This window comes from Ptychodera flava, chromosome 19 (assembly GCF_041260155.1).
Source record: "Ptychodera flava strain L36383 chromosome 19, AS_Pfla_20210202, whole genome shotgun sequence".
Taxonomy (NCBI): Eukaryota; Metazoa; Hemichordata; class Enteropneusta; family Ptychoderidae; genus Ptychodera; species Ptychodera flava.
This window is the reverse complement of record NC_091946.1, coordinates 24,425,959-24,444,569: the sequence shown is the minus strand read 5'-3', so window position 1 is coordinate 24,444,569 and position 18,611 is coordinate 24,425,959. Positions and strand designations below refer to the sequence as shown.

General features: G+C 38.8%; 1 protein-coding gene across 1 annotated transcript; it reads left to right on the top strand.

The window, feature by feature from the left end:
* Positions 1-13,304: 13,304 nt before the first annotated feature.
* LOC139119008 (sialidase-1-like) lies at positions 13,305-18,592 on the top strand. The gene is made up of 3 exons (XM_070682620.1): positions 13,305-14,024; positions 15,013-15,107; positions 15,799-18,592. Exons 1-3 carry the CDS (start codon positions 13,361-13,363, stop codon positions 16,198-16,200), a joined length of 1,161 nt encoding a protein of 386 aa, XP_070538721.1. The 5' UTR covers positions 13,305-13,360; the 3' UTR covers positions 16,201-18,592.
* Positions 18,593-18,611: the final 19 nt, after the last annotated feature.

Sequence of the window (18,611 nt, the reverse complement as noted above, 5' to 3'; positions counted from 1 at the left end):
AAAATATACACTAAAAAAACTACATTAAAATATTTAAGAAGATATACACTCAAAAAACTACATTAAAATATTTAAAAAGATCAAAAAATGGTGAATAAAAATCCCTAATAGAGAATACTCCGACTGTGTTTCCAAAAGGTGGAATGAAAATAAGAGTCGGAGTGTACACAGCTGTAAATAACAGTATTTCTGCTGGCCAACAGACGTTGACAAAATGCAAATAACATCCTACGATGCAATGATGTAAAATTCAAAATATTTCTAATAGCAAAATTATGACTCATACTAACATTACGTTTAAGATCAAAAACTAACTGCATCGTATTATTATAGGCCATCTTCAATGTCGACATTTGTTTAACACTATATTTACACCAAACATTTTAACAGTAAATACTGTGTAAAAAAATTTAAAAAGAGTGCACTTCACTTTCTGAGAACATCTGCCAAAATTGCGAACAATGAAGTTGGTTCTGACGTACAAACATCGGAGCTGCCTTGCATTTCCACATCATCGTCACTGGAGGAAGACATAACATATCCTAAATACCTTTTGCTGTTTACAAAATTTAAAGGTTTCCGATACAAAGATACACAAGGGATTCTAGCTGGTTTCCAGGACTTTGGAAACTTGCCATACATGCGACCAATGAAATATGGCTGTATGCCATTCAAACATATCAACTCAGTTTGTTTGCTATTATTATCGGTGTTTGACACTCTACTTCAGGCCTCACGTTGAATGTATTTTTATTAGTGTTAATAAGCATGATAGAAAAGCTATCGAAACGGCCCTCCCACATCAAGTAAACCACATACATACAACATAAAATTATCACGAAAGACTATATGACTTTAGTCAGCCTTCTCTGACGTTCTCGTGGAATCTAAATGAAATCCTTCGCCATATCTTGTGCACGAAGTATGATCTCTACAGAAAGGGTATAACCTGACACCCATCTCCTCTTTCTGTAATAGTAACGACGAAACATGAAAAATGTCGAAACATCGATTTTACTCATATTCCCTAACACCTCGTGTATTGGTGCTCCAGCTATTCATAATTTTCATACTTGTAGCAAATAATTTATCTACGCAAAGACAATAACCGTTCAGACTACCACCTTGAATGCGCAATTGCTATGGAAACTGACAAATGAAAGCTTTATATCCCTATGACAAGCGGTATAACCCTCCATTATTGCCAAAAGTAATGCTCGTTAAATGCAAATCAGGTGAATCAGTCGTTGCCCATCGAAACCGTGAAGTGAATGTACTATAGCCTACTAACCTGTGGTGGCAGGTAAAAAGCAAACGACGCATGTCGAAGTATAGAGTTAGTCTTCCCCACTCTCGTATTCGTTTAATTGCCTGTTTGTCGAATTCTAGACAAGTGGGCGACATAGTTACGACGACATATACATCTTGTTATGTAGGTCATTTCCCCCACACTCATCATGACCTGAGTTCAATTAGTCTAGAACATTCTCAAGGTCACTGCCCTTGATGACCTCACAACCTTGAATTCAATTAGTCATGTTTGGAATGTTCTGGAAAGTTGATTAGTTGTGTAAGGGAGATAATTTTAGAACAGTAATTAGCATGTCAATAAAAGTTCTAGATTGTTCTTATATGCTTTATAAAAGGGACGTGCACAGCTTCCAGTCAGACTTTTGGGATCGTGTCTCTTGTGTGTTACTAAACTCCAGCAGTAGTCATTCTCAAGACTTTCAAGACCTTCACTGTCAACGCTGGATTTATACTGTGGACTTTGTGCAGCTTCAAGCCTGCAAGCCAAAGGACTGTTCATTCATCCGACTGACTGTTACAACTCTGAGACTGGAGCTTTGCCGTCCCAGCTGAGATAAGTAGTCTGTACACTTTAAAGCTTGTACTCTATCCCTGACTTAGCAATTAGTTTTATTTTCGTAATAAATTTTGTTTAAACGTTAACTGCTGAGTTCACCCTTTTGTTCGTTTTCTCTGCACGTAACAAATGGGGGCTCGTCCGGGAGACGAATATTTTGAGCCGTTTGACAACATTTTGCCTACCTTTTCAAAACTACTGTATACTGTGAACTCAGCGAAATTCAATCATGGCGGAATTCAAGCCAGACGAATTTATGGATGACCTTGATCAGGACACATTTAATTCCCTCAGAAAAGACAACCTCATAGCACTGGCCAATTTCCTTAAAGTAGATGTCAAAAGATCTATGCGCAAGCGAGAAATACAGTTCAAGATTGCAAAACATTTAGTTAATTCTGGCCATTTGAGGAGTCTGCCTTAAAAGATTATGAGCCTGAGTCTTCCTTCGAACTCAAAAAATTAGAATTGGAAATACAGGCAGATTTCGAGCTAAAAAAATTGGCATTAGAAAAAGAAAAAGAATTACAAATGAAAGAAAAAGAATTACAAATGGAAAAGGAGAGACAGGCATTAGAAAAAGAAAAATACAAATGCAGTTAGAAATGGAAGAAAGACAGAAAGAGAGGGAATTGGAAATGAAAGAAAAAGAATTGCAAATGGAAGAAAGACAAAGGGAGAAAGAAAGAGAGGAAAAAGAAAAGGAAAGAGAATTAGCAGAACACCGATTGCAGTTAGAAATAAAACGTTTAGAGCTTGGACAGTCAGGAAAATTCTTCCCTTCAGACAAGTTTGACATCACTAAGCATTTCAGGTTAGTTCCCCCTTTCCAAGAAAAGGATGTTGATAAATATTTCCTTCATTTTGAGAAAATTGCTCAGAGTCTGAACTGGCCTAAGGAGTCCTGGTCTATGCTTTTGCAGAGTGCTTTGGTGGGTAAAGCCAGAGAAATTTACATTCAGTTGTCAGTAGAGCAGGCTTCAAATTATGATTCTGTAAAGGAATTAATTCTCAAGGGCTATGAATTGGTGCCTGAAGCTTACCGTCAGAAATTTAGGGATTGTGAGAAGGTGAAAGATCAAACTTATGTTGAATTTGCACGAACAAAAGAACAACTGTTTGACCGTTGGTGCTCTTCGGAAAAGGTCAGTCAGAATTATGACAAATTACGACAGCTTGTTTTGATTGAGGAATTTAAGAGGTGCATCCGGAGTGACATCAAGACGTTTATCAATGAACAAAAGGCAGATACATTGGAGGTTGCTGCACGTTTGGCCGATGATTATTCATTGACCCACAAATCTTCATTTCTCAGCAAACCATCCCAGTCCTTTTCATACAGAAACAATGCAGGTAAATTTAACTCCTCCTTTTCATCCAAGAATTTTTCAAAGGACAGTAGGAAATCAAATGACAACAGTTCACAAAATTCAAGTAACACTTCCACATCATCAATCCCAAGTCTCAATCTCCTTCTGACAAACAGTTCGGTACACTTTCTTGTAATTATTGTAAGAAAGACGGCCATTTAATGTCAGATTGTTTCAAATTGAAAAGAAAACGTGAAGGTCAAAGTGGTCAAAGTGGATCTAAGCCAACCGGCTTATTTCTTCATCAACTCAATTAGAGTCTAATAATGTGTGTAACACATTGTCTGAGGTTAAACCCCTCTTATCCCCAATTAATGAGGTCAAGGTCAATTCTTCTCAAGATAGCATTATGGGTATTTTTGAACCATTTATTCACGATGGTTTTATATCACTTTCTAGTGATTTTTCTTCCGCTACCCCTGTCAAATTTTAAGAGATACCGGGGCTTCCCAGTCTCTTTTGTTGGCAGATACCCTGCCGTTTTCTGAAAAGTCATTTTCAGGTTCTAAAGTTCTTATTAAGGGGGTAGATTGTAATGACTACATTCCTGTTCCTCTCCATAATGTCTATTTGTCTTCGGACTTTGTTTCTGGACCTGTGACTTTAGGTATTAGGCCTTTTTTGCCTTTTGAAGGGATTCACCTTCTTCTCGGAAACGACCTTGCTGGGGACAAGGTCATTACTAATCCACTTGTGACTGATAATCCTAGTTTAGATCAGGATCCAGAGCCAATTGAACAAGAGATACCCGATTTATTTCCTTCATGTGCCATTACTCGAGCCATGTCAAAGAAAACTTCCGAGAATCAAAATACTCTCAAGAATAATGTCACAGATGTTGACTTAAATGACACCTTTCTCAGTCAGGTGTTTGACACGGATCATTCCGTTATCCCTCGTGGATTTGCAACTTCCAGTAAAACTGCTGACCAAAGTCAGACATTTTCTAGATCAAATCTCATTGCAGAACAACACAAAGACCCAGATATTTTGTCTTTGTTTGACAGGGTAGATGATGAAGGTAAAACTTCAGATAGCTCTGTTTCCTATTATACAAAATCTGGTATTCTCATGCGTAAATGGAGACCTCCAGACGTTTTGGTTGATGACGATTGGGCTATAAAACATCAAATTGTGGTTCCAAAGCCCTACCGTGCTGAAATATTGCGCCTGGCCCATGAAACCCCCTGGGCTGGTCACTTAGGAGTCAGGAAAAGTTATCATAAAATTCTCAGTCACTTTTATTGGCCTAATCTCAGGCAGGATGTAGCACATTTCTGTAAAACTTGTCACACATGTCAAATGGTAGGAAAGCAAATCAGACCATTCCAAAGGCCCCTTTACAGCCAATTCCTGCATTTCAAGAACCATTTAGTAGGATACTAATGACTGTGTTGGGCCCCTACCAAAAACAAGATCAGGAAATGAGTACATGCTGACAATAATGTGTACATCAACTCGGTTCCCCGAAGCCATACCACTGAGAAATATAAAGACAAAGACTATAGTGAAAGCTTTAGTCAAATTTTTCACTTTATTTGGCCTCCCTAAATGTGTCCAGTCCGATCAAGGCTCCAACTTTATGTCTGGTATTTTTCAACAAGTAATGGATCAGCTAGGCATTAAACAGTATAGGTCATCCGCCTATCATCCAGAAAGTCAGGGTGCTCTTGAGCGATTTCATCAAACTTTGAAAAACATGATTAGGACCTACTGTTTTGACACAGAGAAGCAGTGGGATGAAGGAATTCATTTTTTGCTCTTTGCTGTTAGAGAGTCAATTCAGGAGTCTCTTGGTTTTAGCCCATTTGAGCTTGTATTTGGACATACAGTCCGTGGCCCACTTAAGCTCGTTAAAGAGAAATTCCTATCAGACGATGATGATTGTCTGAATATTTTGCAATATGTCTCAGATTTTCGTACAAAAGCTCTCTAAAGCATGTGAATTAGCCAGAGAAAATCTTGAGTCATCTCAGCAGTCAATGAAAACCAAATATGATAAAAGCACCTCAAAACGGAAGTTTGAACCAGGTCAAAAAGTTCTTGTTCTACTTCCGGTTCCTGGCAAACCACTCCATGCTCGTTACTTTGGGCCATACCTAATTGATAAGAAATTGAGTGATTTAAATTACATCATAATAACACCTGACAGGCGAAAACAAAACAGCTATGTCACATAAATATGCTTAAGCCATATTTGGATAGGGATAATCCTACTATAACTCAGCCTGTCAGTACCGTCAGTTCTGGCCATTATGAAGATAGTGATACTGAAACTGACTTGAGTGAAAATACTCTAAACTCAAAGCTGGGCTCGGTCAAGCTTCAGAACTCAGAAATCCTGGAGAAGCTGGAGTCTACAAAGTTGGCACACCTCCAGCCAGAACAACAACAACAGGTGAAAGAACTGCTCCATGAATATAAACACCTGTTTCAAGATGTTCCAACGAGGACAAACATCATCTACCACAACGAAGATGTCTGCGACAGTAATCCAGTGGAACAACATCCAGACGGACTGAATCCTGCGAAAGCGGAATATCTCCAGGAGGAAGCCAAGTATTTGCCGAACAATGACTTTATCGAACTCAGTAAAAATAACCGGACTTTGCCGTGCATACTTTATGCCAAATTCAGTGCCATTTCAAGTTTTCCAACAACAAATTGCAAGAAGATAGTCATGGGACATCCTGTTTGCTACTTTTCACACAAATTTAACAAATCCCAGAGAAACTACTCTACAATTGAAAAAGAGTGTTTATCTTTGATATTAGCTTTACAGCATTTTGAAGTTTATGTTACTTCTTCAAATCAGCCAATAGTGGTTTATATTGATCACAACCCTCTTGTTTTTCTGCAGAAATTTAAAGGCAAAATCAGAGATTGCTAAGATGGAGTTTAATGTTACAGGAGTTTAATCTTGACATTAGACATATCAAAGGCAGAGACAATTTAATTGCAGACTGTCTCTCTCGTATTTAGAGTTTATTGTTGTTCACTTTCAAGAAATTTTATTGTTGTTCACTTTCAAGAAATTTTACTTTAGAGTAAAACAAAATTTGAGTACTTAAATCCTTTTCAAGATTACATTTGTAAAAGAAAGATTTTTCTTTGAAAAATTTTCTTTTTTTTGAAGAGGGGGTGTGTTATGTAGGTCATTTCCCCCACACTCATCATGACCTGAGTTCAATTAGTCTAGAACATTCTCAAGGTCACTGCCCTTGATGACCTCACAACCTTGAATTCAATTAGTCATGTTTGGAATGTTCTGGAAAGTTGATTAGTTGTGTAAGGGAGATAATTTTAGAACAGTAATTAGCATGTCAATAAAAGTTCTAGATTGTTCTTATATGCCTTTATAAAAGGGACGTGCACAGCTTCCAGTCAGACTTTTGGGATCGTGTCTCTTGTGTGTTACTAAACTCCAGCAGTAGTCATTCTCAAGACTTTTCAAGACCTTCACTGTCAACGCTGGATTTATACTGTGGACTTTGTGCAGCTTCAAGCCTGCAAGCCAAAGGACTGTTCATTCATCCGACTGACTGTTACAACTCTGAGACTGGAGCTTTGCCGTCCCAGCTGAGATAAGTAGTCTGTACACTTTTAAAGCTTGTACTCTATCCCTGACTTAGCAATTAGTTTTATTTTCGTAATAAATTTTGTTTAAACGTTAACTGCTGAGTTCACCCTTTTGTTCGTTTTCTCTGCACGTAACAATCTACATATCAAGAACACAGATATAATATCAGTGGACGCCCATCGACATAGGGTTGGCGTTGACTGTATCATATACCTGTTTGCATGCCTGAGGTGGCAGGTCAAAAGTGTACTTTTGATCAGCCAACTATTGACAGGTACGCGTGACCTTCGAATACGCTGAATACGGCGGTATACATGTACAAAAAACAGCTGAGCGAATAGGACTTGTGACACACCGAAACGTCATAGGTAATTATGGTCAAAATTTTGTTGAATACATTCAGTTCATGGGCATTGCAGTTACGTACAATACAGTTTTACCAAAAATAAACAAGCAAACGAAAATTTGTACGTATTGCAACCGACACCTTTCATGATTCACACGGTTCCCCTCTATACTATCTATGGCCCATATGGTGTATTTTTATGTCGTCTACGCTGCTGAAGATTACGGTCCCGGTCGATCGGCAGTGCATCATGACATAACCGCCACGACAAGTTTCCTGTTGACAACTTTATTAGGTAGTGAATGATAACCGTGTATAGCCATAATTGAGCCACAAAAATCCGACCAAACTGAATACTCGCGACAGAAAAGGTGCACATATTATATTTCCGATTTGTACAGTGAGATTGTGTTCCGTGCGGGTTTCGGATACGCCTAAGAAAGTCAAACTTTCGTTTAGGTTGTTAAAACAAGTTTACTTCTATTTAGGCGAACCAGTAACGGAAATATACTTGCAGACGATTAATATACCTTTGAAATGTTTTATTCGTATACCGTTAACGTATTGCAACAAAATGTCCATATGAACGAGTTTCCCGCTATGAAAATACAGTTTACTCACTTCACGTTTTCCCTAATCTGTTCACAAATTCCCTTCTAAGATAGTAAATTCGGCATATTTGACGTCTAAGGTCATGTATAATTCTTGCAGATAAACTGACTGGTACGGCGGCTACTATATCCAGTTTGCATTCATAGATGTCTTAGAGCTGCTCACTCTATGTCTTGGCTTGAGCTGCACCGATCGAGCGTGGAATCGAACCCGGGAGCGAGCCGATTTTTGGCGGGTCTCATAATTTTCGCGAAGGGATGAGATTATATTGCAAAACAAGAAAAAACACTCATTTTACACACTCCAGCCTATGTTTTACAGCTACAACTATACTAAACTTTAAGATAAACGTTCTTGAAAGTGTGAAAACCTGTGTCGACATCTTAATATGTAAATTGTTCGTTCTAAAAGTGTACCGTAACCGCTCCTTTGAAGTGGAACGGCCCAACAGCGGAATAATATCAACAAGTGATACGGTTACCATCACTCCTTAGCAACAAACTTTCTATGAGTCGCAGCGTGGAGCAAGCAAGGTCTCATTCTGTCAATTTCGTGGCGAATTTCATTAATTTCATTACGTCTTTGTGAAAACAGTCATAACCAAAGTATGCATGTATGATAAAGGGAATATTACACGAAGTTTGGGCGATACCGTGTCGTATTCGAGTGATGTGTCCGTATTTTGACTCGTTGCTGCGCAACTAGTCAAAAAACTCTCTCCAAACTAACAAAGTTTTATCCAATCATGAAAAGATACAGTGAATTCATTACCAATGCCAACTTGAACAAAATGAAAATGGGACATTTTTTTTGTTTTCAAGTAAATAGATGGATTAGCTTTAGATGAGATGACAAAAGACTTTGATATTTGCTTGAATAGTGACATTTTTAATGCATTATATTAAATATATTCAGCGACAAAGCATTTTATAATAGCCTAGATAAAGCATGCCGTGGAATCAGAGTGGTTCGTCAATATCGCAAAAAGGGACCTAATAGCAACAGTTAAACCATCCAATAAGGCTACAAATGACAAAAAGAAACTTTTAAACCTGTGAAACATAAGAAATTGCGATTTCTGTAAGAAAAAGAAAAAACTTCTAAAACATAAGTTATTGCAATCTTGGCAAAACTACTTATAAATAAGCTAAACAGCCTGTATGCTAGTAGTTCTCATGAGATGTGGGGAACGATTACGTATATTTAAAATTGAAATGAAAAATGAGAATTATAATGATTTTAAACAACGAATAATTGACTGTTTAATTTCTGAAGAAAACAATAGTCAAATAAATCAGCTGCATGACACAACAACAACAATAACAACAACAACAACAACAACAACAATAACAACAACAACAACAACCAAAGAATCATTAAAGTAGAATTCGCCTCGGAGGGAGACATTGAATTTTTCCAGTTCTTTTCTGATCTACCACTTGTGGTGGCTCATTTTGAAGCTATTGGTGTTAGAAAACTTTTTGCCTTCTTAATGTTTCGAAAATTGGAAATCGAAAATTTTGTTTTAATTTCTCCAAAGAGTTAAACAGGGATGGCGGCCATTTTAAGTTTCAAATATTGTAAATCTTGAGTAATTTGTTTTTCTAGAACCAAAATGTGCACGATGACCCCCAATTATTATTTTTGATTTTGAAAGAGAACGGTTCAAAGATTCCCCAACTTGAGGAAAGTTTGAGCAAAAGTTTAATTCTCTCACTTTCGAGGTACTTACGCAAATTTAATACGTAAAACATTGGTATAGATTTGTTAAAACACTATTCATCTGAAATTTTCGGTGTTGGTGGTAATGATGACTGAAATTTCCCGTATTTGATCGCGGCCGCACATTTTGACCTGCTTGCACTATAGTTTGAATGGACTAAGAAGAAGTGAATGGGGAATTATCATAGTGATTCTGTTTGGAATAACAACATGTATCCTTGCATGGCAGGCGAAGCCCAATGGCAACGACCTCACGGATTGATTATTCAAGCTCCGACGACGCCTACGTGCATGACGCAAACGCGTCTCCGGCGGCATTCAATCATCCCCTTCGTTCAAATTGCAAGCGGTGCATAGTACCGTCATGCTTCAGCAGGTACATTACCTAGGGATCAGACCTAATTTTAAAAGGCCAGTCATGCACGAAGGCTCAACCATCTCCAAAAACTTGAGTTAGCGGAGTACTCGAACACGATTGAATATGCCAGTCTTGGTGTAGATGCCAAAATCTCGCTTCATGCACTGTCTATGGCCAGGGAGTCGAGTCTCCGAGATGGCACTAGCTATGCGGATCGGAAGGCTGGTGATGTGTGCTAATTTAGACTCCGTCACCAACCATCCCTAGTCTCGCGAATCCACAGGTTTCAGTTTCGTGGAGATAACGAACCGAAAATGCAGTAAACTGGCAGACCACACTGCTGCATGGGCTTACTTGTCAATTAATTCAAGAAAGGCAAAGACACAAATTTTAGCAAACTCTCTTAAGTTGATTATGGTGGTTTTCTTGCGAAATATAGCCCGACAGTAACTTCTATGTCAACTCGAGCAAGTTGCAAAACGAGAGATTGCATAGCGTTGGAAGAAAGGAGTTTGAACGATCGACTGAGTCGGTTCCTGCTGACATCTAGCAAGCGATCGTGCCAGGTACGTTAGCCTAAGGGGTTGCTAAAATATTACGGTGGACCTTCGCGAGATTTCTGTGTTTTTGTCCTTTGTACTGTACCAGTTCATCCATTAACAGAAAATATTTTTGAAATATTTCCCTTCCGTGTATTTGTCCAGGTGAACCAAATGTTTAGCTTTTATGTGCAACACAAGCAATCGATTTGCCTAATTTGCCTCTATTTCGGAATGATTCACCCACCGAAGTTTTAACGTCATCTTACAAAATAATAAACATTACATCAGTAACACGCAGTTCTCGATGGAAAGAACATCACGTCACTTGATGCTTCAGTTCATTCTCGCGAGCCAGAGCATAATTTCCGCGCCGCTGACATACGCAAAAATTAATGGGTGGCGCTAAGCTGTTGCCGTAAAGGGACATGTGGTTTACAACGATGTTTCAGTTGTGTTATAACCATGTCTTACATTATTATTTGACTGTTGGTTGGTTGCGCATTAAAGTCGAAGTCTCAAGAAAATAAAATACATATTAACGCAACAAGTGACAAGAAAATGGAGAATCGGGGAAAGGCATAGGGAAGCACTCCGAAACGGGGTCAGTGTGGGCATTGTATAAATGACTAATTAAGAAGTTAAAGCTCGGCAAGATTACTATTATTACCATATCATCAGTGGAGACAAAATACGGCGAATTGATCTCAGTGAGGACATGCAAAAGAAATTAACGACTCGATCATCTGCGTAACACTTGCGATGAGAATTTGCACTATGTGTATGTAAAATTCGAATGTTATCTTTTAATACGACAACAAAATACATGTATAATGTGAAATCAAGTTCACGCTGACATCTGTACTATAACACGAAAACAAACATTTTTTACATCGACAAATTTACAGCCGCTCGTAATTTTTTATCAGAAGTATTTCGTTCTGTATGCCGAAGGTTAGAAGCATTCTGATGACAGTCAATGAAAACATCCATTGAATCACTGATTCTTTCGTTGTACTCTAGTGAGTTTCATGACCCGAACGTGAACAGACTAGCATTTAAGAACAAAGTATGTGCCTTATGAATACCGTAAAGTACACAAAACAATAGTAAATTCAAGCAAGCATTATGAACGAAAAATCACAATTTTTCAAATATCCATATTATGCCTTAGACTTTGTTCAATTCGGTGAATTTTCAAAAAATAAAATCATTTGTAATAGTTTCTCTTGTTGTGTCCTTTTTATTTTATGCAAACCTAAATTATGAATTTTGCAGCCTAGTCAAGGTTTTCCTTGCGATTGAGCGCGTTACCAGCCAGTGGAAAAATCACTTCATGTTCCTACCGCCAGCGGCGCACTTTGCACTGGCAAAGCGACGAGGTCTGGAAGGCCGCTCGCGAAGCGAGCATTAAGACTAACGCGTGTACAAGAAATTTAGAATGGAATCTCTATATACCTACGAGTTTGAAAAGAGAGCACTAATCCATGGAGGCGGCCATTTTGAATACTTTTACACGGATTGCGTGAAATTAAAGATATCATCTACCACAAATCTTACTCGACAATGTGTATTTCCGACAAAAGAAACTCTCTGTTACAAAGAAAGTGTGAAATTTGGTTCAAAATGACTATTTTCGATCACTTTTGAAGGCCCGGTTCGGTCATCACTAGGCGCCGCCATTTTGAAACAAGCCTACTCTCGCGAGAACGAACGGTCAACTCACGCGAGAATTAAAAATCGTGTGCTGAGAGCTACCGACGCGACGGGAATATCAAGCACGTATTTTACATTAGACTGCCTCTGTTCCCGCCCCTGTTTAAATGTAATAAACTGATCGGAATCATATAATTTACCAGTTTTAAATAATTTTCGTTAGTGAACTTGGCATTTCCGAGTTAAATTGCTATAAATGTTATTCAAGAAAACAATTGACAACAATTCAACCTCAATGGCCAAGATATGCATCACGCATCAAACACGGAAATTAGCATGCTATTGCCTGAAAACATCAATGACGATATACCCTACGCTGCGCTCGCTCTCAGGTCAGACCTGTTACATATTAGAAATTGTTTGGTAATTTAGACATGTAATGAGGCCGTACACGATAGCTTCTCTGATAAACACCATGCATCAAGAACAGGGCACGTCAGAATAATACGTGATGAAAGCCTTTTTTGAGATCACCAAGAAACATCGTCGTAAACCACGCGCCTCTTTACGGCAACAGCTTAGCGCTACCCGTTAAGATATTTTGATTTTTGCGTAGGTCAGCGGAGCGGAAATTATTGCTCTGGCTCGCGAGAATGCCAAGAAACTGCTTGGAGTGTGACAAGGTAAGTGTGACTATAACAGATATGCCTAGTAACAAGCAAAATATTCCACTCTTGGTTTTTGATGATGATGCATTTTGAATAAAATCCATATCAATGGAAATCAGCTGACTTATAGCCGTGTCATTTACATATCATTACGCCTGCATGACACCTGCCAACATTTTACCGTTATTTATTCATGTTTTTTTTGTTTTTTTTGTTTGTTTTTTTGGGTTTTTTTTGTTTGTTTTTTTTTGTTTTTTTGGTTTTTTTGCGAATATATAATCTAGATAGCGGTTGTCCACTTACGAAGCTTTGGTGTGCATTTGATGTGCGACTTATCAAAAAAGCTGACTGCAATGAGGAGGACAAATCAAAGTATCCGAAACAAATAAACTGGAACGTACAAAACGTGGAAGCTGTGCGTGAGATGTTACATTCGTTTCTTTATCGACCAGACAAGAATCCCGCACTAGAACATGTTTAAAACCGATAAATTGTCCTAGGAAAAGTTTGTTTAGTATGTACAAATTGCAAGTACATTGAATTCCAGCGCCGGCAAAATACTGGTAACCTAGGGAGTCTACCGCGAGGGACTTAAGATACCGGGGACTCAGTTGGTTTGTTTTTGTCTGTGTTGTCTGTATTATGATGGCTGTTGTATTACGGTCCTTGCTCACTTTTATTTTCCTGTCATTGTTTTGGGGTAGCGAAGTGTCCTACACATTCACTGATGCCGCCAAGATGGAAATCTTGTATGAGGAATCACTGTGGACATCCGGAGTTGGTTCTGCCGAATACAAACACTACCGTATCCCGATATTGACCAGCACGCCGAACGGCGACTTGCTCGCCTTCGTTGAGGGGAGGAAAACCATAAACGACACGGACACGCGAAAGAAGACTATATTCATGCGAAGATCTGCGGACAAAGGCGAGACTTGGGACCCACCTGTGGACTTATTACATGCAACAAATTCAAAGCCGGGGTACTATAATCTTGGTACTATCGTAGTTGACAAAATCAACGGGTCTTTGCTTCTCCTCTTTAGCTACTGTGCATTTTGGAACTGCAGTCCGAATAAATTCCCCACTGTTTACATGCTACGCAGCAATAACTGGGGGCTAAACTGGACAAAACCGCTAAACCTTGCTTCGAGTAATCCAGGCCTGAAGAACATATCGTTTATCCCCGGGCCAGGAGTGGGCATACAGAAGATGTACGAACCGTACCGGGGAAGGCTGATCTCGTGTGGGCACACGAGAGCGAAAAACAACCTTCAGGTCGCTATGAGGTGTATTGTGAGTGATGGTGAGTAAATAGGGTATTCAATATTGCGTAAGTGGGTTTAACTAAGACGAAGGACAAAGCAGTGACTTAATTGTAACGGGGATGGTTACACAGATTTACCCTTGCAGAGTATCGTAGAATAATTCTTGCTTGTTATATTCGTTGCAAAATCTGTTGTAACAAGCTTATTATAGGGAGATAGGTCTGATCTAGCCGTGCCTTGCCATTGGCAATCCAAGGCCAGACTCCAACAGAGAGGGAAGGACAGGTGTAATGGAAAACGATGCTCCGTGTCCACGTAGCAGTTGAGTCGCTGTTACGCAATGGGAACGATTTGCGCAGGGTCACTGCAACAGTGCAAAACTCCCTTGATCGACGTCGAAAAACAATTTTTGTGTGAAATCATAAACTTTCCATGCCACAGTCCTACTGCACGGCCATCTCATTTGGAAAATACTGCAATATTTGTACATGGTAAGAAGTGTTGCCATTAAGGTACTCCGATCGATATGTAACATTCTGATTTCAAAGTGACCTTGACAATGTCCTCGCTATACTTAATACTTATTCAAGTTGTATTACATGTTGTTATAGCGTACAAATTGATCCAAATATATGATCTATAGAGATTGCATTTAAATCTGCAAGGAATATCGGTATAATAGAAGCGCTGATTATATGTAAACTAATTAAAGAAACGTACGCGCGACACTGAATTCCGCTGAAAGAATTTCACACAAATTTTGTCTTTTTTTTTCCTCGACAATCTAAATTGCCACAGATCTTGTTTTGATCACCTGGCAGGTTTTGTTTATGGGTCATCATCATAGATAGGTACTAAAATTACCATTTTCTCTTAGTAATTGCAATTTCCAAAGCCTGTCAAATACACAGAACGCAGTTACGTTTGCATGCTAATGTCAACGTAATAATAAGCTCTGCGGTGAATCACGTGTTAGTGATAAGTAAACAATAAGCATTAATGACGTCATATTCCTCTTCATTTCAGATCATGGCATGACATGGCGTGTGGCCGGGGGACTGGTGTCGATACCGTATCGCTCCCCCCATTGCGATAAAGATTTCGAGATAAACGAATCTCAGGTAAGGGCCGTCCGTAACTTTTAAAGGGGCAGTCCTCAATCCCTGGTTCTCGCATTAGTGGTTGAATCGTTGACATTGACTGTTTATGTGATTTTAGTCATTTGTTCTCCTTTGCACAGTTAGTCAATTTGCTCAGAGATAAAGTTGATAAAGAAAGTGCCCCTTTAAAGTATTGACGAAATACATTCTTTAATATATGCATTACATTTAACGTCAACTCAGAAAACCTCGGTGTCGTTCATATGTTCTGACTAGAACATCGACTACTTCGAATTGTAACAACGAACTTGGTTAAGACATATTATCGAATTTTACCACTCAAGACAATAGAAAACGCAGCGTTTTTAAATTCTGCCGACCCTGCATAGTTCATCCTTTAACACTTTCACCGCGGGAGGGCGTAATTTCTGGGAACAAGAGACATTTTACGAATTTCGCAAGGGTAGAGTTGGATGAAACATTACTATTTGGTATACTTGTGACAATTTTATGATTATAACCCTCTACTTTTTCGTTTGCATCGAGCATTTTTATTCCTCCTAAAGACCCTACACAATGCTGAGTGGTATAAAAAGAAAGTCATTCGCGCTCCAAGTTCAAAGTAATCATAATGTTCGCCTCTCAAGTTTAACGCATATCAGCGATCAACAGACGTTCTATTCTTCATTGAATTTCTTTGATTCATTCTCAGCTGGTAGAACTACCTGACGGATCGTTGCTTGTCAATTCAAGGAACGAATATCACTTCGACTGCAAGTGTCGTATAACAAGCCGAAGTATTGATGGCGCCGAGACGTTTCCATGGACACAGGTTCAAGTGGATAGAAACCTCGCGGATCCATCATGCCAAGGCAGTACAATTCTCCAGGGGAGGACGCTCCTTTTCTCCAACCCGTCAAATCCGAACCACCGTCACAACATGACCGTGAAATGGAGCACGGACTACGGGAGAACTTGGGATGGTGCTTTGATCATCAACCCAGCGGACAGTGCGTATTCGTGTCTCAGCCCAATCGATGAAAAGCACGTTGGTCTCCTGTATGAAAAGGGTCATTACAAGGCAGTTTCATTTGTCAAACTACGTTTGGAATAGTTGGTATAAACAGCGCCCTCATGTAAGTACCTTCAGATGAGTTTAGCGCTCCAGTGTACATGTGAATGAGAAAGTGGACGGACTCCGAAATGTATAGACGTACACGTAAACTAATGACAGTTTTAATGCCAATAATTACAGAAATCATTGTCAGACGGGCAAGCACAGGACAAGGCACGTACTAATACAGAAATGATTGAAGAAGGCATCTTTGGACTCTCAGAAGTTACAATACTATTCCGGTCAACGGCTTGTGTTGGGTCATATTCTGAATTGGCAAAGCAAGTGAGTTAAGGCAGGGGTCCAGCAGGGGTCCAGACCGAATTTCGAGCTGGATTTCATTTCTCAAAAACTACTTGTCATATTTTGATGAAATTTGGTACACATACGTAGTTTTGATAGCTCTTTCAGTTTATGTCATTTAAATTTGCATAAAATATGTCACGTGATTTTTATATTGACATTTTCGCGCCAAAATCGCGTATATTATTTATCGGCATATTCCAACTTGTAAACCACATTTAAACTATATTTTATCGGCATATAATAATAGAATGGGTTCAATCAATCGATCAACATCCTTTACAAAGAGAAATTCCTGAGTTAATTGCCTCAAATTAGCGCCAAATACGTACGATTTGTAGGAAAAGTCAATTCTTGGTTGAGTTTCGGTGATTTTTTAAAGAAACGCTACCAAATCATACATGTTTAAGGTATTGTTGTAAAGATATTTTAAGCCTTAGTTTGGGGATAGCAAAAGTTCAGGAAAAAATTGCGATCTACAAGTTGGAATTTTCGAAAGAAATCTGGTCGCTTTGTGCGCGATCGGGCCATCTCGCAAGCAATCCAAAAGGTCATGACCCCGTCGCCTGTTACTGAAACAATTTGTAATTTTAAGCTGAAAGTGGCCGCACACATCATCCCTCTTGTCTTGTTTGTGCTTTTATGTGTTTTCTGTCTGTATCGGGTAAGGTTGTTAGTGAGAAATTAAGAAACTGGTTGTTATAGCCATGGTGAGACGTGGAAGTATGTCTTAGACCACCATGACCTTTTGACCCCCACGTTTCCTACCAGTTCGTTCCTTAGTGGCTTATATAAACATGGAGGTACCAAATGTACCTCCATGACATAAGCACATCTCTTCCTTAATTTCATATTGTATAGATGTTGTTGATTACTGTATTCTTCTTACAGGGAAGCAAGAATACTCATGTTCGGATCGTTTTGTGTCCGACTCTGTTCACTAACCCTTGTCACCTCGTTCCTCATGCCGTGGACTTTGGCCTCAGGATGGCTGATGTATGGATTTCGTTTGTACGCGGTGATCGGCCTATTCTGTGTGTTCGAAGTTCCACACAGTGCTTATGGGCTATCTTTTGTTGTGAACACTAGTGTGTCCTTTGTCACTTCGTTGGCTCGATGATGTTCCAGTTAGGAACTTTGTTTGTGATATGATTTTAGAGATTTTCTGTTGTTATCTCATGAGTGGGCAGTGTTGTTTTATTAATATTCATGAGCCCTAATGCATATTCATGATAACGTTTGACGCCCATGCCTTAACATACTTGCGAAGCTTTTGGAATAAATGAAAAAATGAATTTTCCAGTCTTATTTTTGTAAATATCTGAATCGAACTTTACCCATACACCTAATAAACACAGGGATAGCAGCCATTTAGTTGAATTTCAAGTGTATGTAAATTTTTTCTCTACAACCAAAATTTATGCAATGATCCCAATTTCTATTCTTGATTTTCAAAGAGAGTGGTTAAAAGTTTCTTTGCAGAAAGTTTGAGCAAAAGTTTAAGTCTTTCAGTATCTAGGTGCATAATAATAATAATAGTACAATACCTTAAAGCCACAATAGCTGTGAATGCGTAATAAAACGATCTCAAAATATCCTCAGTTTTCCAAGAGTTTTCTTTGAATAAGACCATTAAAGACTGAAAAGGCGCATAACACTCATAAGTGTCGAAAATGGCATGTAAATATAAATATTTTAACTTCATTTTAGATTTTCCGCAATTTTCAAAAACTATTCATGACTGTTAGGGAGAAAATTAAGATTACAACAAAATGTTAGCCATTGTGTGTTGTAAACGGCACCATGTTAGTTTCTTGTATGATCATGTATGTGCAGGAAATACTGCATTAATTTTCATACTTTATGAGTGCGGCACCCGTTTATTTAAATTTTTAACCTGTTAAAACGCGTAGGCATGGTTCAAATCAGCGAGCAGTGCTACTTCTATACACGTCCTTCATTTAGCACATTTACACTAACTTTGGTTTGAAAATAAAATCATAAGAGTAACGCATAAAATCAGCAGCTATTGTGACTTTAAATATGTCAGCGTTAGACTGTCATTGCACGTGGTAAATTGAGCCTGGGTGTGCAATTTTGAGAAACAA